Here is a 26764-nt window from a genome sequence, read left to right as displayed (position 1 = left end):
CACACACACACACACACACACACACAAAGATACACTCGCTGTCCACCAGAAGCACTCTCTTTACTAAGCTTCTGAGTGAACATGCAATAAAAGTTGGTTTCCACACAGTTCACAATGTTTCTTTTAACTCTAACTCTTTAATTTGTTTTTGCTCACACATTAGTAATGTAGTCCTACCCCTCAAATAAGTAGAAGGCTCAATACCTGTGTTACAGGGTGGAATGAGGTGGTTTAAACAGTGTGCTATCATTGTCTTTTCATCTTGCAACTAGGGTTTTGGAAGGAAGTCGTGAAGACCTTCAGAAGCTTGTGCATATTATGCAATCTGTATTGCAATGTGCAACCACTGCAGCAACGATTTAGCTTTTATTTTCATTTTGAAAATGAATCTAAACGCAATCTTGATGCTACTGAATTAAACCTTAAAACGGCATACTCTTCAAAAAAATGTCCAATATTGAAATCCATATTCATGACAGGAAAGCCTTTTAAAATTCTGTTACAGTATTTTGCGGTGTAAACTAATACCTGCATATTTGAAGCCTCCACACACACACAAAGATACACTCGCTGTCCACCAGAAGCGCTATCTTTACTGAGATCTACACTGAGGTAAAGACCAAGTCAAAACAGGTGCATGGGTATATGTGACTCTTGTGTGCAGACAACTTGACAAAGACAAGTACTCTGCAGCTGCAGCACTCGCAGTAATAATCCTGCGATGACTTAAACAACCAAATGAGGGTACAGTAGCGTTAATAAATGGTCAGTTCACGGTCCCAGAGCCGCTGGCAGGACAAAGCAGGTGACGGTTTATTAACAAGAGACACTGAATAGGCTGGCTAGCGCTGAATTAGCCTCCTAACGGCAGTTTATAGTAACCGTTGGTGCGTTATTATCGATATTAAGCAAAGTCAGGTGGCTTGTAAACATGTACTCACTGCGATATGAATGATGAACTCCTTTTATTGTCTTCGGTGTGGCTGACTGGGCTGCTAGCTTCTCCACCAGCTGCTGCCTGCCTGGCTTTTCCCCCAACTTGCTTTTGCTAGCAAGCAAGCTAACGCTCCACCGGCATAAAAAAAATTTAAAAATCGTCTTAATTTCTCCCTTTTTTTTAGGCAAAAAAATAAAGAAAAGTAAACCCGCTCCGTTACCACGTAAAAAACAAACAAAAAAAATAGCCCTGGGAGCTTGTGTTATTTGTTCTCCTGTCCCCGGAGTTATGACTTACAAACGCTCACCGTGACACAAAATACGGTGTTTTATTTTAAATGACAGGCTCTCCGCGATGCGCCGTCCTTTGTTGTGAGCATCTCAACGTAAACACAGAGCGGATCTGTTCTGCCCGTGCTGTGGCTGAGAGAGAGCGTACGCTGGAGGAGGAGACAGACGTCACCGCGAAGCATTCTGGGACGTGTAGTTTACCCGTTACTAGCTAATACAGGTATTTTTCACATTAGTATTCAGGTAGTTTTCTTAAGGAAAATAACCAGTGGTGGAGTGTAGCTAAGTGCATTTACTCAATTACTGTACTTAAATACAAATGTGAGGTACTTGTAGGCTACTTTAATTTCCTTCTCATGATACTTTATACTTCTACTACTTATTAGCATAGACTGTATGTAAAAAGCTTATTAGAGACAAATATTGTAGGCTACTGTTTTACTTACCTACTACAATTTGACCGATAATAATAACAATAATAATGATAATAATAATAATAATAATAATAATAATAATAAAAGGCCAATAATAATAATAACACACTTTATTTCTATAGCACTTTTCTTAAGAATGTTACAAATTGTTTTACAAAAATAAATAATACCAGACAAGGCAGATAAAACAATAATAAGGCCAAAGAACATGAGCAAAGAGTAAGTATATACAATATTTCCTCAAAGTTTTAGTTACTAGTTACTTTACTTTACAAAACATATGAGTGTCTTATAAAATATGATGTTTTGTTTCTATCTATCTATCTATCTAATACAATTAGTCAATTACTCAATTAGTCGATTCCCAACTATTTTGACAATTGTTTTATTTTTTTTATAACCAAATACCATTCATGGTTCCAACTTTACAAATGTTTGAGGATTTGATGAGTTTCCTTTTAATTATGTTAATCATTTCGAAGTATTTCTAATAATTTTGAGGTTTGGACTGTTGATTGGACAAGAAAAGCATTGTGAAGGTGTCACTTTATGTGTAATTGTGACAGCATTTCTAACTATTTTAAGAATTTTTACAAACCAAACAATTAATCGATTAATCACTAACATAATGGTTGTAGTAAAAGGTAGGCCTACATTATGTGTTTCTGAAATGAAAGTGGATTAGAAGAAGCCTTGGAAAGAATAAAAATAAATATTCAGGGAAAGTGGAAGTACTTGAATAAATGTACTTAGTTACCTTCCACTACTGCTGTTGTATAGTACTTTGTTCAACAGTTAACTGCAAGGAAGAAGTAGCTGATCAAATCTGTAGTATCCTGTGGTTCTGCAAAGTAAATGTAGTAATACTTCACTGTAATAATACTAAAAAAATAGTCCTGAATTAAAAATTAAATCAGCAGTAAAGTAAAAATATTCACTTGTCCCCTATGTATTATGATGGACTCTATCTCTATCAGGAGTATATTTGTTTGCTGTTCACTGTGGATTAGTTGACACTCTATCAATGCTTATTGTACATTTTTGAATAACTTAATTTGCAAAGTAACTTAACTAAAAAGTACAATTTCCCCAGTAGAGTAAATAAAGATAAGAAATAATAAAACTATAAAGTCTCTCAAAACTTATTTAAAAGGTCATAGCCTCAAATTGTAAGGTAGCAGTCCACCTCTGGGTGAAATCAATGATCACATCTGTCAACCAAGAAGTGTTTTGAGTTGACGTGCAGCAGACGGCAACAGGAAGTCACCTTGAAAACCAGTGAGACTTTCAGTAGCTCCGCTGCTCCATTGCCTCCACATTGAACTTTGACGTGAATCTGTGATATTCAGGCTCCACAGACACACCTGACTCCTTCTCCCCAGTATGCCCTTTCACGCTCACTTTTATCCAAAACACCTGACATACCATGAGTGCTTACATTTTCAGCCTGGGTGTGTTGCTGCAACCTCCATCTTTATCTTCATCTGCAGAATGCTGCATGCCTTCTTTCTGCTGTGAATATGCAGGTGTGTGAAATTATTATTTAGTTTGTTTTGGAAACCACTTTTATATTTTTGAAGGCGATGTCAGAAAATTTATGTTTCTTATTGCAGATTTCAGCAACTGAGCAGTAAGGAGAGAAATTGGAGGTAGTTTTCTGGACTGCTTGTGTGTCTGTATAAATGATAAAACTAGAAGACTGCATATCAACATGACTCAATCCTCTAAATTTGCTATTTTAGTAAAATGTGTCGTGTAATCTGCATCAAGATACAGATTTGCATCAAAATCACATGAAAAACAGTAATGTGACTGAGTTTTTTTGTCAAATTATCCAGTTGAGAAATCCTTGCAAATTACCTTGAGCCACACCTGGATCCAGATTCAAACCAAGAACTAATTACATGTTCTTGACCTGTGGCCCTAATGTTCCAACCAAATGTCATTGAAATTCTAGTTTCTAGCCTTGAGCGTAGTAGAAACAATAAAAATACTCACCACAAATCACTATAGCTAGTCAAACAAACAAAACGTGTAATAAACCACAGAAACCATTTTTTCTATAAGAAAAACTGCCCTGTGGAGCTCCTGGTAACCTGGTGGTTAAGGCGAATATACTGTATAATCATCTTGTCTTTCGTTTGCCATTATAGCCAGGAACCTTTGTTGCATGTTTTCTGTCTCTCACACTGTCCAATAAAATACACCAAACCAAAAAGGACCAGTGACTATGACATATATTCAAATTACTGCATCAGTAATGCATTCAGTAATTTCATATACTGTTCCAAGGCAATATCTAGTTCATCATATCATATCATCATCATTATCATATTAGATAACTTCATTTGCATAGGGGAAACTAGTTTGGTAGCCCATGCAGAGTGAGTCAGACAGGTCACAGCACAATGAAAGACATTCTGTCACAACAGCAGTAACAGTAACACACACATGTATTTCAAGATGACATTTGTGTAGCGCAGAAACCCAAATAGCTAAAAACAAAACAATGTATAAAAAAACAGTTGATTCATTAATAAACCAAGAGCTTGCCATAGTTAATGCACTACATAACATGAACAATAAAACAAGTAATTAACATAAATTGAAACCTTAAAAATAAAACAATGAATAGGAAACAAAACCTTAAAATCGCCGTCAAAAAGTACAACACAGTGTCGTTCTTATAAAATGACCTTTCTCTTCCAAAGAAAGATTTGAATCTGTCCCAGATGTGGCCAACATCATTGCAATACAGCTCCAGCTGTGTGTAAGAGTATTCACCAGAAGACGTGTGTGTGTGTGTGTGTGTGTGTGTGAGAGTGTGTAGTGTGTGTGTGTACTTGCTTTGAGGGGCAGACTTGTCCTTCAATGTGAGAATGTGTGGAAAAATCAGGTGAGGCCAAGAACAGATTAAACTGAATTTAACACACACGCATACACATATATGCACACAGAAACAGACTATTTTTATACTGCTGAGATGCTGTAAAACACACACTTACGTTTGCTAATAAAATACATGCCTGCTGCTTTACTGAACACCAGAATTGAGTAGTGGGCGTTGCAGGTTGAAGTGTTTTCCAACGAGCTGCAGACACTGAAAGAAAACTCTGCCTTTAGGACTTTGCCTTAAGAAACCATGTGTGCCTGTACATAACCCCCCCCCACACACACACACACACACACACATGCACATAAATCCATGCACACGCCTTACATAATCATTGCCCGCATTTTAATCTGTGTTTGAAGCCTCCTGTTTACGTTGCTACGGTTACAACACCAACACCTCTCCTGGACGTTTCCAGGGCTGGAAGCAGCAGACACACCTTCCTTTGATTCCACGGGTGAAGGCTTTGCAGCCAGTTCACTTTGCTCCTGATGGATGTTTTGACAAGTACTTCTCTATCCAAGAGCCAACGGGCTGCACTTCTGTCTAAAGCATCAGGAAATGATGAAAAATGTAGAGAGACACACACACACAGTGCGTGTGGTTTGATTACAAGCCTCAGGTACACGGTGGATCCTGCCAGTACTTGTGTTTTCACACTGTGCGAATCCTTGCCGGAGTGCAAACCCAGTTATTCTGTGAAGTTAAGGGACTATTATCTTTAGCAGGTTGATTTAACTTCCACCTCTACAGTACTTCTTATAAGCACATACCTAAATAAAGTGCTATAAGAAGACATGAAAACAGAAAATAATAAAATACAACATAAAGCTGTAGGAGATGACAACAAATAATTTGATTTGAATGAATATAATATTTTTATAACAACATGTTCACAGTTTTACATGTTTTTTCCCCATGTGCACCTGATGTTTATGACCCTGGGTGGTTCGGATGATTAACGACACCTGCCATCATAGAGCTTGTCAGCCTATTGGTGTGCATGTTGTAGAAATATGGATGTGTTGTCCATTTTTCAAACATTCTGACCTGATGATCGAAACGTTTCATTATTAAACTTTGTGGCAGGGCGTTACCTTTTCTGTTTAAATTTACACCGGATAAATTTGCACCATGCTTTATTTCATGAACTTTTTTGATTTATTTGAAGTGTTTATAATGAACATAATAAGATTTTTGGATTTTCTTATTTTCTCAATTTCAGTTATAATAAACTATTGTTCAAGGCGCTGAATAGAATAGAATTGTTAAAACAAGAATTGGTAAAGAAAGATACATTATGACAAATGTAATTAGCACAATAACACAAGTGGGGGAATTTTCAAATGACATTATAGTCTCTTGACAAGCTTCTGTCTGCAGAGAATAAAAAACAAGTTTTTGATTTTCATGTGTCTTAGCTGCAGCAGAGTTTCTTCCCAAAAATACCATACCATAATAGGATTCCATCAGTTTTAACATTTATAGTCCAAGCTTTTGGCAAGCAGTCTTGATCTAATTTCACTAAGTGAACAGGTAATTGCAGGACGTGGTTCTGCTACTGAATGTTTTGACAGAGACTGAACTGTGACCTCAGGTTTTTGAGACAGTTTGTTCAACAACTAGACCAAGTCCAACTGCTCAAAAACAGACAGTTTTCAAGCTCTAAAATGCTGCTATTTTGAAAGAAATGGGGATCAAAATAGCTCATATTCTCATTCTTTTCAACAGTTGATGTTATTTTGGCATCGCTCTCCTCTCTCACAGCTACATAAACAGATCTGTTTTTGTCCTGACTTACTTAACTTGATACATTTCCTTAATATGATGCAAGTGCCCTAAATCTCTGCTCCCATCCCATGTGACGCTGACGTTGGACAAAGTGTGTGGGATTGCACTGAGGGCAGACTGCTCTCAGCGAGCATTTTATCCTTTGCTGTTGTTGTGCGATAAGACCAAAACATAGCAACAGCTGGGCTGCGTTCTGCCGCACAAGGGAGTCAGGACGGCTGCACGGAGAAGTCTTTGCTGGTGTGACAGGATTATGTGATAGAAACATGCTGTGCTCATGTGTAGCCAAATATTAAATAACACTACCGTAACGTGTTTGAGGGGCCGAGTGGAGCGCTGTTGTCTTGCTTCCATGGTAACAGTAACCATGTGCAGGATAATGTTTACTGAATGTTTAGCATATCACAAAGCAGCCACATTGGGCGACTGGACCTGATTAATCAAGTGTGTGTGTGTGTGTGTGTGTGTGTGTGTGTGTGTGTGTGTCCTGGCACTGCAAGACTGAGCACATTTTTAACTGACAGACATTGTTTTGTGTGTGTGTGTGTGTGTGTGTGTGTGTGTGTTTATGTGTGTGTGTCCTACATACAGTAGTTGACTGACAACCTAAAGCCAGTTGCTCATATTGTGAATGGATGTACTGAGGGACTGCACTGCTTACCGTTGCTACGTTTCCCCACTGAAATACCAAGTATTATAACTTTACAGCAACATTTCCGTGTGTGATGGGTCAAAGTTTTAAAGTTTTGTATTATGTGATCTTTACATATGTAGCAGCATACTAAACTACTAATATATACTACTAAATACTACTACTAATACTACTAATATATACAACTAAATGCTTGTCGTAGGGGAGGTAGGCTATCCTTTTGAGAGACAATTGTTTACCTTTTAGTGACATTTCGTTATTACTAGTAAATGTGCCATTGTGGTTTATCTGTGTGATTGTTTTTTTTTTCATTCTGTTTTTATCACCAATGAATATACTAGGCCTACACGTAAGCGCATTTTAATGTTGTAGTTTGTCAATGTGAAGCAGGTATTAGATAATTTGTATACTACTATAGTAGTATAGTATTGCATTATAATATAAGCGTATCATAGGTATTTCTTTTAAGTGAAAAGTAACTAGTAACTGAAAGTATCAAATAAATGTAATGTACTAAAAGGACTGAAAAATGAAATGGAGTGGAAGTACAAAATTGCAAAGAATTGAAACACAAGTAAAGTACAAGTATGTCAAAATAAGTACAGTACTTGAGTAAAGGTACTTAGTTACATTCAACCACTGTCCACATATTGTTTTGTAGTAAACAAAACAGAAGCAAACTCCTCGCACGGTAACAGCAGTTCAAAATACCAGCACCTGCCTGCTCGCATCATACTTAATCAAATGCAAGCTACAACTGAGATTTGGTAAGGCTGGATGCATCTTAGTAAACTGGTTTTGAACAGTGTGAGAAGATAAACATGCCATGACAAGAAACTACTGTCTTGACTACTGGCAAGACGTTTCTCCATCTCGCATCAGTTGTTGGTTAGGCTGTGCAGCTATAATGAGACTGAATGAACCCCAAACTGTCCAAAAAGCTACTGCCATTAAAAGTAATTTAAACTGTGCTTTTGCAAAATTAGACAATGGAAAATTTTATATACAAAACGGTGCCTTATTTTCTGTTGTGGATCACGTTGATTCCATCATGACAGTAATTAACTGCAGATTAAAGTAGCAATCTTCATAAATGTAAATTTGTAGTTGTTTAGAAAAGCTGGGATTCAAGATATGATGCTAGCTGTGCAGCTCTATGGAGGCAATGTCAGTCTGTCATTTGGTCCACTACTTTGGTCTATCTCAACAACATGAAATTGTGTAAAGACATTCATGGTGCCCAGAGGATGAATCCTACCAACACATTCTCACTCCCAACTCATAAGGACGCTTGGTCAAGACACCGTGGCGTCACCTTTTAATGCCCTGGGTTCTCCCTTTAGCATCATTTTTGGACTTGTAGAGCTCTGCAGTCAATTTAGAAGCAATACATATGCTTTCAACACTTTCAAAATATATACTTTAACAATAAAAGTAGCGGACAACGTTGTGAAACGTCACATGGTTTATCGTTGTGATGTTGCAATTTTGTTAGGTTTAGGCAACAAAAGTACTTGGTTAGGTCAAGGTTTGGGTTAAAATAACTACATTACTTATGTGACTTAACTTACGTAAATTGTAACGTTACTTGACAAGCTTATGTAGCTTCACTAAAAACAATCAATGTTGACTTTTTGTTTCACACAGGAAACAAACACCAATCATCTGGGTGAAAGTCTGGCCAACACATCCATCCAGCTCCTTAATGAGACTGTTATTTCCTACTGACTTTGGTACCCTAAGCTTACCTCTAGCACTACCTACTGGTCAAAATCTTTATTGTCAGTGAAATTTGACAACATCTACTAGATGTACCAAATTTCGTAAACATTCATGGTTCCCAGAAGATGTATCCTAATGACTTTTCCTCTACCGCCACCTTAAGGTTCACATTTGTTTAAAGCGAAATGTCTCAACAAGTATTTGATGGATTGCCATTTGGTACACACATTCATGCTGAATTAACCCTTCGCTAAGCCACGCCCCCCCCCAACCCCCCCCCCCCCCCCCCCCCCTAAGTTACTGTTTCAAAGTCCGACAAACTGTCGGAGCTGTTATATTTTTCTCACAGCACTGCACTCCCCTGAGAAATATTGACAAATTTGTTGGAAAAAGCGATTTCAGAAAGAGACAGACAGTTTTGCAGTTGCATTATACATTTGAAGGTTGTTTTCAGGCTGTCAAACTGACTCAAACGGACATGAAAAGATAGAAAAAGATAGAAGCTAAAGCCTACCCATCACACAGTACAAGTAAACCACCGCATTGAGACAAATACAACGATATTAAGGATCAGCACTGTTCAGAAGAAAGCTAGAAAACGACTCCTTTCGCATTACCCCCCAAACTGATGACATTCCCATCACCCTTGACCTTACTTTGTGTTTATTATTGGTAATGTTAGAATGCAAACAAGCTAAATTGGAACATGATAAACAGACTGCTAGACTGCTGGTCTTGTTGTAGGACATGTATTAAGCTGTGAGGACAAGAAACAAATCAGAAAACATAAAAAAAATGTTTTAAATAGAGCTCAACATTGTACCCTAAAACCTCTAGTGCAGTCCTGCCTTTTACCATTTTTGTATTTTTGTATCCATGATGCTGTCCATGTACAATGTGGCTATATGGTAAAACATCCTTGTAATCTGATTTACTTTGTTACTAGCAAACTTAACAAATTCGAATTACATCCCTCATATAATTCAAACAAATAGAAATGTGCACACCAACAGTCACCATCAGCATCCTCTACAGCATGGTGATAAGGACATTTTAGCTGCGGCATCCTGCTGGTTACCCAGAGATCAAACATCATCAGCTGGACCTTCAGGGAGCTGTCTCCTGTATGATGATAGTGATGTAGTGGTAAACTGAAAAAAGTGGGTGAGCTATAATTGACTGCAGCTGAGGAGTGCCACAAAGCAGATACAGTGGCATCCGCTGTGGCCAGGAGGTAACAGAAGAAGTGCTGGAATTAGACCAGGCGCTGGTAAAAATTCTGAGACAGTCTTGTTTAATATGGGCAAGGAAAGCGAATGAACCAGCGTGTCTGTGTCCTTGAGCAAAGCATTTAGTCCAAAGATGACGAAATGTGACTGTAGATTTTTGTTATTGTAGATCCGCATCAACCATATTGTAACCACTGTAATACTTTACACTACACTTGACTGTTTTTTACAGTTACTCATCGATAGTATGCATACTGTATGTTCCTCTGACACTTCAAGTTCCCTGTGTAGGATTAATAATGAATAGTTCATCTTTTCCTAGTTTTTAGGTTTGTACGGAAAATCATCCATGTTGCTTCTTTTCTCTTAGTCCTTAATTCTGGTATTTGCAAGAAGGCATTTCCTCCTTCAACACATTTGTTCCCTCTAATGTCTGTTCAGTGCACAAAACAACTCTATCTACTCTCAGAGGAAATGTTAAGCATTTAGATCCATTTGGTCCGGGTCTGTTGATGAAATCATACCCTTTATTGCCATATCACAATATATATTAGTCTTCTTGCTGAGCCACTTTGTTAGATGGGGCAGCAGTTCATTTGAAGCCAGGTTTGATTCTGAGCTCAGGGCTCAACTACAGCATGTTTTCAAGAGCAATAAAGAATGGAAAAGTGTGTAAATATAGTCATAAGACATGCTTCAAAATGATTAGAGAAAATGTAAACCAGATGTAGTCAGCCATAAATTGTGTTTAACTCAAAATCATTCTGTATTTCTCCTTTAATTAAAGTTGGAAAAAACATTGCAACATCTGGATCAGTTTCATCAGTTACCTAAAATGCTTCTTTACCATGTTTGATTAATCATCTTGCTTTTTGACGCCAGTAATCGCAATTTAATGAAGCTTTTTGGACTTTCTGTCCGTATCGAGTTGCATATATGGTGATTCAGTTGCAGGAACATACAGTATAGGCCTACGAGACTTTGGGTGTCATTGCATATAATAACAGAGTCACTGACATAATTAGGTAGGGTGTCGTCACTAAGCTCACCAACCACTGTAATTGGGTGTGAATAGTTAACCACACTGTCTTTTCACACGGGGGCCATTTTAATAGCAGCCTGTCACTAAGGCCATTATCTATTTTCCAGTGGTTGCATTATGAGGTGTACTATGGCCTTGTTGAAACGTTAGACTCTGAGCAGCATGGCAATGGTTAACACACAGAAGAAAATTGCTTGGGGATTCACACAACTGTAACTGTACTAACATGGGCCCAAGGACACACATGTAGGTTTCAAACATACCCAGAGGTGATGCGGAAGTGTTGGGTAATAGGTCAGATGACTCCAGGAAGCATAACCACGCTGAACTACTGAGTTTCCAGCAAACCAAAACTATTTTAGGAACCAGAAATGGTGAAAGTCCAAGCAAAAGAAAAACATTTGACAAAAACAATCTCTGTTGTCATGGATATGTTGTTGTCATGTCCACATTGTCTTAAATTAATGGCTTAAATTGGCCAAATAAATGTTATGTAAAAGTCTTTATTTGTACTGCAAAATGTTCATTTCAATTTATTTATATTTGACCTCAAAACCTTTGGCTTGCAACATTTTTTTTTTTTTACTTTAATAAATTAAGTTTTGTTCCAGTTGGATAGTATTTGATCTCAAAACAATTTTTGATGAAATATCCTTTGATTGCAGTGCCAAAGGTTTGCTATTTGACTCACAATTTCACCGCCATACAAGTGCACATTATACACACACACACAAGTTCAAACAGTCAACCGGTTGGGGTGAAAATCTACATTTCTACTGAAGGCAGCGGGGTCATCCTTATCACTATGGTAACACGCAACACAGTGATACAAGCGGGCATGATGTCATTGAATAAATCAGTCATCCATGGCCTGCGGGTGTTTTTGTAACCACAGGAATTGTGGGGGATTTTGTGCTTTTGGTATTGAGTAAAATCTGGCACAACTCTGAAATGCATACAATGACACAAAGGGAGGATTTAATAAACAATATTTTATTGTTTTTTTTTTAAATACATGAATAAAACCTCATCGAAGCTTATCTGCCATCACAGTGCATACATGTCACAACGCAGGAGTGTAAATGTTTTACATGCCCTTTGGGGAGAGACAGCGGAGGTAGTTTGGAGTTAAATTCCTGGCAACACGGTCTGTTTACATGAACTGCAATGTTTAAATATTAACCAGATAAAGTCAAATATCTGCATAAGAAGTGTCTAAATATACAGCTCTGATTACTTCAATCCAAATTAAGCCATAGTTTCCTTTTTATTGCTTAATTTATGGCAATTTTAGACTTGTATTCACTTTAAAGCCCCAAACTTCCATAGGTATTATTTATTAAGACTCAAACATTGTATGGCTGTGGTTTGATCAGTTTTGATTGCTTTTATTGCCTGGGCACTGTCAAACAACAAAACAACTGGCATTAGATTTCCATCCAGATCTTGCCAAATGTCTGACTGGTGCAAAGAAATATGTGACATCACCCAACCACCTCAAACCACAGACAAAACAACATAGACATAAATCACACAGAGAGGGCATCCTCGGTCAGCATTATGGGGGGCAATACAGGAGTGGAATAGTTCAATAAGAACCCATGTAATCAGCATATTTGAAATAGTGTCTTCAGTAGAATAATTGCAGTTCATGTAAATCTTGTGCTTCTTAAATGAGGAGTTTTGCTCCAAGATGCTTGCTTTTACATAATGGTTAGCTGGTTTTGCAGGTAGATTTTCAACTGGGGCACAGGTATTTTAATACTAATATTAAACATAAAGGTATTCCTCGAAAATGGATATAGAGCACTTAACAACAATCACCATATGAAAATCTTACACAGATTCTCACAATACTCACACTATTACCGAATAATGTCCATACTTTTGCATAAGCTGTATGAACCGGCGATTGTCCACTATTTTAAACATATTTATTACAGGTACGTTACTGTGTGATGGGAGTCGAGTGAGGCACAGAGGTAATCCAACCATGATGTGGGATTCATCTTCAGCTTTCTGTCAAAGTATGAATATAAACAGAGGTACAGCATGTATCCTCACAGTTTGGCAAAATACAGTTGAGTCCATTTAGGAGGAGGTGGAGAGCTGTTTCCGTAAGAGCAAAGAGGCTACCAAACAAGAACACAAAGTCCCTTAAAATGTGCAAGAGGAAATGTGTATGTACAACAGAGCAACATGAGCAACAGCAGATTTCCAGTGCAGGGAACTCTCTCCTACAGATCCCACATCTAACACACAGCATACTGTACATCCATTTTTACCATTAGACCCTGACATAATCCAGTAGAAAGCAATCAGAGGGATTTAAAATCATTTAGATTGATTAATTATTTATCCTGTTAAAGGACACATAAATTCTTCATTACATTAATATAACTGGCATTACCAGCACTGCAACACGTACTGTAGCATCATGGCTTCAACACAGGCTGGTATATATGTTTATTCATACAGCTGAACTGGGTAAAACATCTGCTATTAAAGATATTCTGATTTATTAGGCATGTGCTCAGATGAATGTAAACATTTCTAACTCTTTATGAGATTGGCACAACATGTGATGGAAGACTTAGACAATAGGCAGTGGTTTTGTTATTAGTAGTTCGGGAAATTTGTTCGCTTTCTTGCTGAGAAGATTGATACCGCTCTTGCGTCTATGTGGTAAAAATGAAGCTCTCTTGTGAAATTTAGATTTCAAACAACAACAACTTTGTATTGACAGGAAATCATCATTCTTGCAGGGTGGTACACAGAGAACCTACAGTTCAACGTCAACAAAACCAAGGTGACGCTTGCTTTTTTAGGAAAAAGTAGGTGAAGACACACCCACATCAGTGGAGCTGACGTGGAACAGGTGAACAGTCAGGTTCCCAGGAATCAACATCACAGAGAACCCGACACGGTCATTTCACATCTCCACAGCTCATAAACGGCTGTATTTCTTAAGGAAAATCCCCGTGCCAAGTTCTTGTTGATTTTGTTACCTTTGGACAGAGCCAGGCTAGCCGTTTCCCCCTGTTTCCAGTCTTTACGCTAAGCTAAGCTAAGCTAAGAGGCAGCTGGCTGTAGCTTCATATTTAGCAAACAGACATGAGAGTGGTACTTCTCTTCTCATCTAACTCTGTAAATATGTGTACTTTGCAAAATGTGGAACTACATGTGGTCAATTCAGAGAGTTCATTTATTTAGAGATTAATCTTTACTGTCCTCATAGAGATGAATAAAATGCAAAGAAATTAACTGCGTATCATTTATTATTAACAGAATATATTTTCCTAATAATTTGGTTACTTTTTTCCAATCCTTCTATCCACTATTTACGTATAATGTAGCTTCATGTTTGTATTTTAAAAAAATCACTTAAAACTGGAAAATTCCCATTTATTTAAAGACTAGTCCTTCTGTTTTAACAACAAAATAATGTTATTGAGTTTTATCTTTAAAAAATATTATGTAGCCTTCCTCAAAACTTGATTATTCGTAGGAAGGAATATCAAACTATCTCTTATTTGCTTCCCATTGACTGTGCTCTACACTGACTGTGACTCAAATCTCCAACTACAATCCAACTCCATGGCATTTCAGATTTTACAGTTATTCCTCATTTTTCTTCCCTTTTGCATCACAGTAAAGACACCACATCCAAAAGGCAATCCAAAACAGCATTACTCCTGTGTGCTTTTATTATGTTAATGTGGGTGGAAGAGTCATAAACAAAGTATAAAGTATGAGCAGTTTGAAAATTCTGTGTAAAAAATATAGCTAAATGTTTTGCATGGATGCAGACAGCTTGAAGAGAAATGACACACCTGACCTGTGAGAAGAATCTATCCAACAGAATCCACTCTGTCCAGCACAGTGGAGAGTAATAAAAGAGAAATTATGCAGTACCAACACTTTCTAATCACTGACATGTTTTTCTCCCACAGGGGATTCAGGCACAAAACACAAGTTATGGAGGACCCCATCAACCTGAACTGAAAATGACGTCAACACACATCTAGACGACACTTTGGAGCTGATCAGCTGATAATGCACCAAGATGAGACGTGGTTACCACTTCCTGTCACACACAAGACAGAACGTAAAACTACTGTTGCTGCGGGAAGCCTGAATGGGTGAGAATTTCCTGAACAAAATGAAGCAATCAGCACTTTAAAACCTATTCCGGGTTCCCACGACATGCATCAACAATCTTCTCTGCTTGTAAAGCAACCACAAAAAACATTTTCACATTGTCTTGTTGTGCTGACTCCTTTTCTGACAATTTTATAATGTTAAAGTTGACATAATGAAAAATATAAGGTAGACAACAAATACTGTATGGACAAAAAAAATATTGCCCTACAGTTATAGTCAGTATATTCACAAACAAATCTCACTATTAGCATTAAGACCAGGGCAAACTAAACAAACAAAAAAGACCCTGAGTTGGTACATGGACCATTCTGGGGGTGAAAAGTTTCAGCAAGCTGCACGTACAAGTGAAAGTCTAAGACTACACACTATCCTCATTTTATTATTTCACAGATATTGTCATATTGTGCATGTGCATATTCTCTCTTGTGTACTTCTATGTGCAGCCTTTTGAAATTTCACTCGTGCTTGAACAGGCCAAAACAACTGTTGCAGGATCAGGCAGCTGGTTGGTGTGTGTGTGTGTGTGTGTGTGTGTGTGTGTGTGTGTGTGCTGTATGTGGGACAGATAATTTGGAGGGCAGAGACTGATGTAACAACTTAATCAGTTCATTAAACCAGTGTTTGCCTCCCTCCCCTCTGCTGCCCCACTGCATCCACAGACAGGAGGCCCCCCAGGTGAGTCGTTGGCTCCTGGGCTTCACCTGATGGCGCTGTCCCCACACTGAAGGAGGTTCTGTGCGGTCATCACGTCCTCAGCTTTAAGATGACTGTGGCCAGGATGAGGAAGAAAGTGTTCCAGCCCAGAGTGACAGCAAAGCCTCGCCACACCATCATCCGAGACAGACCCCAACCTGTTGCAAAGATGCATGTTTATATTCACTATATAATACAGGAGTCCAAAGGTGGACACATTGTATGTCGGGAGTCAGCCCAGTGGGTAACAACTTACTGTTATTTTGTCTGTGCTACTTGCAGCGTGTTCGTGTATTTGGTTATGTTTTCTGTATTTGGAGCTTGTTTTCTAAACGCTACGCACGTGTTGTCAAATTGATGAAGATGTATTCTTAATTTGCATTCGCTTTCTTTAACAGTTGCCTATTGGTGCTCGCCAAATGTTAAACACTAACGTCTAAACACAAGCATCTGTACAAGAACTTTGGCAAGAAAAAAATACAGTGTTAAAGAAACACACATTTACATTTTGGAATAGGTTAGCATAGCTATTCATAGAGACTGGAAACAATGGGAAACAGCTAGCCTGGTTTCGTCCAAAGGTGAAAAACAGCACCTATCAACACCTCTAGAGCAAAAACCAACAATGTTCTAGTAACCCAGCTAATGTCTCACACATAATGTTCTTATAATCTGGATACAAGCTTATCCAGGCTGTAGTGAATGCATACATGAAGCAAAACATGAATATAACACCACGGTCTGGACCGGGACGCTATGGGTTCAAGTGAATCCAATTAGTGAATGTGACAGGATGCAGTTCCCAAGAAAGAAAAATAAGCTACAGTTCATCCCCCAAATTGATTTCTGACACTGTCAACTCCTGCCTGTGCCTCTTCTTCCACTGCACCTCCAAGATAAGGTTTTTAAACGGGAAATGTCTCCTCTGACTTCCTGTGCTTGGCGTGTATGGTATCGTGTAACATGAGAGAGAGAGCTCGGGCTGTCGTCGGGTCTTACTGTTGCAGAGACGATAAGGTCAAGAGAAGAAGAAAGCTTGGGAGGCAGAGCGAAACCACTATACCTTACATTCCAGGAAGCTGACGTACACAGGATCCAGAGCTGATTAATGATTTAGACGACTGGCTATGTAACAATCTGAGCCGTGTGCATGCATCTGACCCTAACACACCCTGACTACACACCAGACGAGCTACAGCAGCTTGTAACATTATGAAACTGATGAGTGTAACACATACATTACCTCTGTACATGATACAGCGAAGGGCTTCTGAGGCGTAGGTCTGAGGAAGAGCCATGCTGATGTAGCGGAGAGGATACGGGATACACTCCACAGGCCAGATGATACCTACAGTCCAGGACAGAGGGGATACTGTGTAAGACGTCATTTACACCTGCTGTTAAAATACGGCGTGTATCTCGATGCTCTGTTCTAAAAATGAACCCCCCAAAGCATTTAAACCATCTTTGGTTTCTCTTGTTTTCATCCTGTTGTGATGTTTCACTTCGACTATCAAAAGCAGCCGAGGAAGTGGCTGCAGAAAAAAACAAGATATGGAGAATCAAAGTTCAATCTTGAAAAATCACTGCCTGGAAACAGCAAGTTCAAGTAAGTTTATTGTGATTCATCCACATACCAAATATAGACCCTAATAACAAGGTCACAACAAACAACTTACAAGACAAGACACTATACAACACAGGGAAAGGTAAGACAGGTCTAGCTTGGAGTCTTTAGCTGACCCCACAAATGTTCACGGATCTTCCAGCTCTAGTTATGTATCCCATGTAACTGTCCTTGTTAGGATGACGGTAGTTAGACTGATAAGGTAGAGACAGTAGCTCAGGCGTCAGGCTAGCAGATATTGGTGTTTTCTGGGAATCTTACAAGGTTGAGTCTTACAAGAATGTTTACAAGAACTTACTGGCTCCACAGATTAGAGTATGGATAGTAATAGATTCCACTATGATATAGTTCAGTGGTTTTCAAAGTGTGAGGCGGGCCTCCCAAGGGGGGCTCCAAACAGTTTAAGGGGAAGTTCAGTGAAAGGAAGTGAAAGGAGATCACATAGAATAGCCTACATGCGTGAGAGTTCAGAGATACAGTAATTTTTGGGAACGGTTTTCCCCCCATCAGAGTCAGAAACTAATAAATGTATCTGAATCTGTACTATTAATAGCAACATCAGAAGTAGTGATGGTAATAATAATAGCACCAAAAAGTCTTTCAGTAGCTGGTCTGGAGGATTCAAACATACCAGGAGTCTGCTTGGTTTCCATGGAGTGTTCAAGATACAGATGTTCAAATATCCATTTTTTCCCCGACAACTTAAAGGACTTTTAACCTCTCTAAACAACACCAGCACATGAATGCTGAATCTGTAGGCAAGGGACAAGATTTTTTTTTCGGAAGCCATTTGTAGTCCGACTAGTATTGACCAATGGTTATTAATCTCAGAAGTATAGACTGACAACTGGGCAAATGTCACTTGATACGATCGAAGTACTTCGATCCTTTCCTTAAACCTGCAGTGCAGAACTTTTGTCTCCCCCCTCTGACAGTGACAGTAATTACACAACACTGTTGAATCGTGCTTGTGACGTACAGTCTCTACCCCACTGAGTTGCCTCTGTGACTATGGTCACTTCCCGGAATGCCGCCACAGACACGAAATGTCAAAACTCTAGTTTACTGCAAACAGAGAGATTTACCTGGCAGAACTCGTTTGGCAAGGGCTTGAATTTACCAGACTCTTCATGTATCTGTAAAAATCCCACACTCAAGGATTTAAAACCCTAATTAACTAAAAGTATTGTCAACTAAATTTACTTAGAGTATTTTAAGTACTTGCAGAAAACCGGCATGTTGGGACTGATATACATACATTTAGATTCCTTTTATTAAACTTTGCTCTCTTTGAAAGTTTTATCTCTTTGGGCCACGAACACTGTGAAAAGTTTATGGGGAGAATCTCTTTTTGTTGGAATTGTGGCAGACTAGCAACCTCTTTGTGGAAACTAATAAAGAACAAAGAATCACGAATCATATCATTTGATAATATTCAGTTAACAAACCCGACCCCCTGCCGCACTCTTTATTCCCTTCACTAAATTGTTAAAGTAGGATCAAATCCACAAGTCCTCCTGAATCCCGTAAAGTTTTGAACCCAAACAAATATTTGTCTACACTACCTACACACATAGACTATAATTAACTTTCCTGGTTAAATAATGGTCCAGCAATGAGACACCTACTGTGGATTTTACACAGATAACTTTCAGAGAGAAGATGCTACCTGAGCTGCTAGTTTCACCGAAGGATGGACAGTTTAATGATCAAACTCTACACTGGTTACCACCGACACACACACACACAAAGTCTTACCGCTGATGATGAGGTTGGGGTAGAAGATGCCCAGAGCGGCCTGGTTGGCACTTTGCTCATCGTCGATTGCGGCTGAGATGACGAGGCCAAACGAGATGCCAGTGATGCCCTGCAGCACGATCAGAATTATGACCAGCACCAAGGAGCCTTCATTAGGTATCTGCAGAGAGAGAGAGAGAGAGAGAGAGAGAGAGAGAGAGAGAGAGAGAGAGAGATGGGTGTAGAAGAGTGAGAAAAGATAGCAGGGTTAGTAAAGTAAGTTAGTCAAGATATAGTGGACCTAAAAGTGGGATAAAATGGTAAAAGAGAGGAGAGTTAAAGCCAGAACAAAATGGCATTTGCATACAATACAAACTATTTTTACATGCACAAAATATCAATGACCATAAATACTAAACATTTTTATGGTATTACAACCAACATTTAAAATATTCTTTAGCAAACACAATCTTTCGTGTTAATTTGTTAATGGATGAAAAGGGCATTTTTCAATACAAAGTAGCAAGTTATGTATTCCAGGAGTGGAGGAAGACGTAAATATTCGGGGATTAGCCCAAACTTAGGGAGGTCCGTGAAGATTTTATTCCCATTAATGGCAGCTATATGCACTATTTTCAAGCCGTTTGAGACAAAATAATGCCTAAATATCTGTACATCATTTGGGAAAAACATGATAGGAAGGAAAACGATCATCCTGTAGAGCCTACATCCTATTTTTTATTTAATTGTTCTCCAACTGTTTTTCATCATTGTGAAACCATAACACAACAAATGTTGAAGATGACTAATTTTTACTTCTGCCACAGAGGGCAATCATTGTCTGAGCTCCACTTCCCACATTAATTTATGCTGTTTACAAGTTCATTATTAGAAGGTAGTTCAGCTCAATTTATGTTAAAATACCCTTTGCTCCCAGCAGTCTTTTGAATGGACACAATGTTAAACCAAACTGGATATTAAAAAGCAGGTTTTAGAGTAGGGACATATTTTTTGAAACTTTTACTTACACCATTACTAAGAATCTTTTATGATTTGTGTCTATCTACAGGCACAATCAGCACATGTCATTTACTCAGTAACATCATTAACTAACCTGTGTTTGCCACGTTAGTACACTACTGACTGCCACAGATTTCATGTTTTGCTCTCTGGGGAAGGGGAAGTTCTTTTTATTTTATTATCTGACAAAGTCAGAATTTGCTCAAAATGCGCTGCACCAGCTTATGGCATGGTGCCACAAGTTTAGTTTAATTTGGTGCTCGCACTTTTTGCATGGTTGATTGGAAAGTGACACATGACTGCTCTCATCTATTGTACCATAAGTCTGTTAACAGGTGTTGGGGAGTAAGGCTGCTGCATATGTGAAAAATGTAGTACAAAGCCTTTAGTGTCTTTAGTCTGCCTTAAGTGATGTCACTTGAGTCAGCGCCAGTTGGAGGAGGAGACTACAACTTTGAAAATGGAAAAAAAAATCTTGGAGTCTAGTGTTAGAAAGAAGTGAGTTTACCAGACCTCTCTATCCCACTCCTCATTACTGCTCGAGGCTAGCGGCTTGAGGCTACATTAGCTGCTACTGGCATAACAAACCCGAATCTCCGACTGAACCGTTAGTGGGCACTTTGCATTGTGGGTAATGTAGGCGCCAGATTTTAACAAGGAAGAAAAATGGAACATAACAGACAATATATTTGGTTCTGCTGCATCGAATTTGATGCCTTTTTAAAAACTGTCCACCGTCAGTCCAACACTGAATTATAGGAGTGTAATGGTAAATCAGCGGGGTGCTCTTTAAAGGAACATGAAAACAGATGAGAAGCTAAGATCAAGGGAAATGGAGAAAGAGATAAAGGGAACGAGGGGGAGACCTATAGAGACAGAATCACTCTGATCTTCAGCCAAAAACACTACAAGACATGAAAAGAAAAGTCACTGCTGCTGATTAAGTTTGGTTGTAAATCACACAGAGAGAGAGAGAGAGAGAGAGAGAGAGAGAGAGAGAGAGAGAGAGAGAGAGAGAGAGAGAGAGAGAGCAGAGGTGCTGCGCAAGACGTGAAACTATTTAAAACTATTTAAAAAAGAAAAGGTCTGCAAGTCTCAGCTCAGAAGATTCAAGGTGATAACTCTTAAACTTGAGTCGAATCCGCAGACATCTGTACGACTGAGTCTCCTGTGTGTGTGTGTGTGCGCGCACTTGTCCTCAGTGTGTTAAGACACTATCCGTCTCCCCTGACAACGTGCAAAAATAGACCTGCACCGAGAGGCCACATGACTGCTCGGTTGCCACAGCAATCAAGGGCTGTTATCGTGGCAAACCCACAGTGATCCCTGGATACGGCCAACGCTGGGAGTGATTTATGCAGCGGTGGTCTCTTTGGACTTCAGCACCTTAATTAACACACACATGAACGCTCACACACACACACACACACACACATTGACATACAGGGACGACAGCACACACCCATAAAATCCTGTGCCTGCCTGGACTCAACACACACACACACACACACAAATGATATCAATCCTCTCTTGCCTTCTCTCTGTATTGATTTCATACACATGACTATTGAAAATCAATGAGGAACAAAAGCCATATGTTCCCACTGGTTGGTTGTTCTCACAATAACCCTAACGCTGCTGACCTTCAGAGTCTCCCACAAGATGATTTACACCATATTTCTTCTCCTGTACACATGTCGCATGAACATTTTACCGAAAACAACTGAACACAATCTTGGAAAATAAAAGGTCTGTTTGCTGGTTAAAATGAATTCTTAACATAAATATGGCTCCAGTGTACTGCAGGTAACGTCAGAGTTTTGACGAGGTAGTAAAAATGCTAATGAGCAAGGTAATAGGCAAGCTAGATTTGTGACACATTAAACTTCAACGAGTCAAACTCTCCACAAACCAAATCATATTAGGAATGCAGTGACCTTTTAGGGGCTCTCGGCTCTTTTAATGAGCCTCCCAGTCTCAGAAAACGGCTTAAACAGCAACTTTGGTAGTTAAATAGTACAGGAAATATAATCACGTGTCTACATCAAGACTTCACATTAACACGTAATTGGTCTCAATAATGTTTAAACAGGATCGACACTGAGGTCTGTTTTCCCCAACAGGTATTGGCATTACAATGAAGAGCAAATGTTTAGGGAAACAAACAGGTAGGTAAATGGGTACCTATGTGTCTGTGATAAAAAACATTGAAACAGTCAGCTATGTTTATATAATCAAACATTTCTTTAGGACTTTATTTCTATCGAGAAATACTGCAGATCTTATGTTTGCTGCTGCAAATACCACTTTCCCGATCAATAAAGTCTCGTCTTATCTGAAGAGTATGTGTTTGTGCTTGTCTGTTTTATTGCCTGCGTCATGTGGACGAACCTTGAAGACGAGCAATATGAAGAGGAGCAGCAGGAGGATCTGAACGCTGATGACAAAAAGCTGAGAGAAGAGGTGAGCCAACATCGTCTCCAGAGAGCTCACACCTGGTGGAGAGACAAAGACACACATAGAGAGAGAAAGAGAGAGAGAAAAACAATGCATTATTATTCAGTTATAAGCTCTGTGCAAATGCTTGTAAGATACCCGAAGAAAATCATCAATAACCCAGGTTCATTCAGTCTCTTCTTAATCTAAATAGCTACAACAAAGCAAAACAGTTTTTTTATAATTACAAAATTTGCAGCTTCCTATTAAAGTTATTAATCACGTAAAGCTATAAAATCAATAATTCATAATGAGTAAAAAAAAAAATAATTAACCTCCCTCAGTGAAGTCTGCTTGCTGGTAAACATCTTCACATCCTGCTCTGATCATTTTACCCCACCTACTGGTCTAATCTTAAACTACATGTGAACTGCATGTTGATTAGATTCAGTTTAAAATAAAGTCTATCACAAACGCTTCATTGCCTACACAAGGATTTTAATTAATTTACAGATTTAGGGCAAATATTTTATGCATTATCTCCCCCAAAAGGTCCAAACAAACTACCCAATCAACCAGAACAGTGTTATAGATATGCACTTTTAGAGGATGTCTGACAATTTTTTTTAAGTAAAAATCAATAACTGCACAGTATGTTTGCTGCATGTGTCTATTTGAATATGAAATTCTTTCCCTTTTATCAAGCTAAAATCTGCAAAAGTATTTATTTCTACCGTTAATAACTAAAACCATCTAATTTGGAGGCATTTTAAGGAAAAAAAGATCATGTCTCAGATTCACTAGCCACACTACTGTATCATGTTTCATATGTTTGGGGTTTTTTGGTCTTCCAGTGAACTCTTTGCCTCCCCCCGTTGCTGTCCATAACACACAGGTTGAACAAGTTTCCTCCAATAAATATTAAGGCATGCTTTAACTTGGGAGTGCACATGAATATTACATCTATAGCAAGGAGCAACAACACATTTACAGGAGTCATTGGGAGCAAACAGACAGATCCTGTTATTGTTTTTCCTGTTTTGCAGTGAACGGAAGAGTTGTCTCTCTGACCGAGTTGCAGCTTTTGAGTTTGTGTGGCACGGCGGGAGCAGTGTGAACTTCTCACCTGCGACCCAGCACCTGTCCAAAAGCCCCTCCTTCCTCTCCAGGACAAAGGAGAGGGCAGTCAGACCCACAGCCAGGTAGAAGGTGATACTGCAGGGCCAGAGAGGACGAGGAAGAGGAGGAAGAGAAGAAACTGGAGGTTAAATGTCTTCCTAGAAAGGGTTGATGGTTCAATCCCTGACCATGACAACACTAATCATATATAACACTCTTTACCATAAGCAACATGTGTTTTAATACAATCTTAAAAACAAACTGCAAATAAATAAACAAGGACAGTGAAAAGTCAATAACTTCTCTTATTCTGGTAGCTACTGTATTGATTGATAGCAGCTGTCTGACCACATACCACAGCACACTGACCTGAGTACAGCTCCAGGTGTCACAAATGTTGTGAAGTCTGTGTTTTGGCTGCCATAGATCGGCTTTTCAAACTGCAAGACGACAGCAACACAAAGGATTTAAATGAACTTGTTCTGCAGCAGAAACAGGCAAACACAGATATATGTATTGTTGTCAACTTGTTTAAGTAGTGTCTTTTTTTAAGATAGCAATACAAACATTTCTCTGTTTTTGTTATACTCCTTCTTTATTGTTTTATTCTTCCATAAGCTGTTATTTACCTTTATTGGCAGGTCGACCAGGTACGACATACTTTTCAACTTACTCTCCACAAAAGCCTGTGAATGGAAGGACAGAGTAACAACATTTATCAATTTCAAAAATATTTATAGTAAGGATGTTGCCAGGCAGATAGTAACGTTTACTGTATTAAGGCTTGGCAATAATTCAGTACTATTTTTTATCAACTTTTAACCTAATCATGATGTCATTTCAAAACTGTAACTAAAAAGCAACAAAATGTGTTATTGAAGCTTATGTTTGGTCTTGTGTAATGTGTAATAGTAGAAACCACTTAGGGGCCTTGAGGATCACTATATACTATTGATATCGGAACCATAATGCTACCCCAAAACAAGACGTGTTTGTTTTTCTGGACTTGCTGTTTGTATCCCTCAGACAACGTCTGAATATTTGCACATGGCTCTAGTCGACAAAACAAACAGCAGAAAACACATTTATTTATACCTGAAAGGCCTCATGTAGTTTCTTCTTCAGCATAACAGCAATTTGTTGATCTAGACAAAACATAAACAGCAAACAACTTCAGCTTTGCAGATTCACAGGAGATCCTAACTGTGTTTAATGTGTTATGTTAATGTATATATTGTGTATATTTTGTTATATTTTTGGGATATTTAAGTTCATTTACAGTAGCCTACATGTTAATCATCACAATTTAATATATATATATAAGGCAGATTTGAAGAATTTAATTCCAAAGCAATGTATAAGGAAAGTTTTTACAAAACCCCTGCTAGAATATTACTTAAGTTATAAACTTCTTTAAATTACACTAAGGAGTTTATTGCCATGTTTTGTAATGGCAGTTATTCAATACAATTGTAGTGAAATTGACCCATTTCAGCAAAAAGACCACAAACTATCAGAAGGGTTTGCATCTTACTTGTCAGGTCCAGCCAGACGTGCACTGATCCCCCATCAACCACTTCTCTAGAAACATGTCGCTCCATCATCCTGTAAAATCGGGGACATAATCTGAGTTTGCTAGTCTATTTAACATTCAGCGACAATCAATACAACTGGAATTCAAATGTTGAAACACAAACGAAAATAATATTGGAAAAAGATGCTGAAGATACAGAGTTTATAAGACAGATCACAGTAGATTTATGTGGTGATAAAAGGGCAAAATATACCACTTATGTGAAATATGAATATTCTTAATTGAAAACATACAACCTTCTATAGGTAAAATGCACAAACAGTTCAGGTTTTGTGTTTTGATCTACAGCATGTCTCAAATATTCCTCTAAGGGTGGGGATGAGAAATAACTCAGTAAGTTTTTCTAAGCATGTAGGATAACCAAGAAAGTGGCAGCTCTTAAAACTCTTTTTATTTTGCATTCATTCGTGACAGCATGACCTCCAAGCTAATTAGTTTACAAAGCTATGTGACTACAGGCTGGTCTCACTAATCTATATAAAACTTGGAAGGTTAGCTGGGCTCATTATTTCTCTGACAGAAACAAAGCAATGCCCGTGGCCCTGTTGAGACATTGAGTATATTATAATGTATGCAATTTAGGAAATGTAACCTTGTTTAGGAGCCAGGCCTTGAGTTTCTTCCTGCTTCAGTGGACATGGATTTTAATTGGCTTGCTCGCCGTATTTGTAACAAACCCTTTAAATATATTTGCAATAACCTCCATGTCCTGTTCCAGTGTTTGTGTTTGTAGGAAGTCTAGAATATTTCCATCTGTACAACAGCTCTGCAGGGCTCCAACTAATAATTTCATTATCGACTAATCTTCTAATTATCTGCCCCAAAGTGATGTCCTCACATTGCTGTCTGTCTTCGAGCAGCAGTCTTAAATTCAAAGTTTATAATCATAATAACTCCTTACCCATCATGCCTTGTCCACCCAATGATTAACAGATAATAAACAGAAAATAAAAAAACTTCTCAACTTATGAATTCACATCTAGTTTAAGTAAGCGACACACACACACACACACACCCGACCCTCCACGTGATGTAAAAGAAAACGTGATCCATCTGACCAGGCCACCTTCTTCCATTCACAATTTGGCCCTTGTCAAAGTCGCTCACATCCTTACACCCATTTTTCCTGCTTGCTGCCCAATATATCCCATCCACTGACTGGTGCCACGGTAATGAAATATTCAGTGTTTTTCACTTCACCTGTGAGAGGTCATAATGTTATGGCTGATCCGTGTAACTCTTAATCATTTTCACATGACCACGAGTAAAAATACACCTTTTGTTTTCCGTCACATGAATCAGTAAGAATGAGCTATGCTGTGACCTGCCCAGGTGTGTTAGGGACAGGAAGGACCAGACCGTCTACTCAGGCATCTCACACACA

General features: G+C 38.6%; 2 protein-coding genes and 2 long non-coding RNA genes across 10 annotated transcripts in view; 1 reads left to right on the top strand and 3 right to left on the bottom strand.

Moving 5' to 3' along the window:
- peli1b (pellino E3 ubiquitin protein ligase 1b) overlaps positions 1–1357 on the bottom strand; it is a 33424-nt gene extending 32067 nt beyond the window's left edge. The window contains exon 1 of the mRNA XM_046070770.1: positions 942–1357. The gene's annotated coding sequence lies outside the window, so the exon portion shown is untranslated. The remainder of the gene's footprint in view (positions 1–941) is intronic.
- A 1071-nt stretch (positions 1358–2428) lies between these two features.
- On the bottom strand, positions 2429–4839 carry LOC123983717. The gene is made up of 3 exons (XR_006828265.1): positions 4667–4839; positions 3100–3173; positions 2429–2505 (listed from the first exon to the last, which is right to left on the bottom strand). It is a non-coding gene; the product is annotated as an uncharacterized LOC123983717 (long non-coding RNA).
- A 9840-nt stretch (positions 4840–14679) lies between these two features.
- abch1 (ATP-binding cassette, sub-family H, member 1) overlaps positions 14680–26764 on the bottom strand; it is a 40381-nt gene continuing 28296 nt past the window's right edge. For all 7 annotated transcript variants that reach the window (XM_046070522.1, XM_046070521.1, XM_046070526.1 and 4 more), the window contains 9 exons: positions 25321–25391; positions 24882–24931; positions 24416–24472; positions 24156–24226; positions 23794–23882; positions 22623–22726; positions 19233–19392; positions 17091–17195; positions 14680–16005 (listed from right to left, as the gene is read on the bottom strand). In XM_046070522.1, the coding sequence (XP_045926478.1) occupies positions 15899–16005; positions 17091–17195; positions 19233–19392; positions 22623–22726; positions 23794–23882; positions 24156–24226; positions 24416–24472; positions 24882–24931; positions 25321–25391 (814 nt within the window). In that variant the 3' untranslated portion in view covers positions 14680–15898. The remainder of the gene's footprint in view (positions 16006–17090; positions 17196–19232; positions 19393–22622; positions 22727–23793; positions 23883–24155; positions 24227–24415; positions 24473–24881; positions 24932–25320; positions 25392–26764) is intronic.
- LOC123983986 lies at positions 17446–23810 on the top strand. Its single transcript, XR_006828338.1, has 4 exons — positions 17446–17456; positions 22355–22399; positions 22630–22694; positions 23714–23810. It is a non-coding gene; the product is annotated as an uncharacterized LOC123983986 (long non-coding RNA).

Source organism: Micropterus dolomieu, linkage group LG15, assembly GCF_021292245.1.
Source record: "Micropterus dolomieu isolate WLL.071019.BEF.003 ecotype Adirondacks linkage group LG15, ASM2129224v1, whole genome shotgun sequence".
Taxonomy (NCBI): domain Eukaryota; kingdom Metazoa; phylum Chordata; class Actinopteri; order Centrarchiformes; family Centrarchidae; genus Micropterus; species Micropterus dolomieu.
This window is presented reverse-complemented; position numbering and strand designations above follow the sequence as displayed.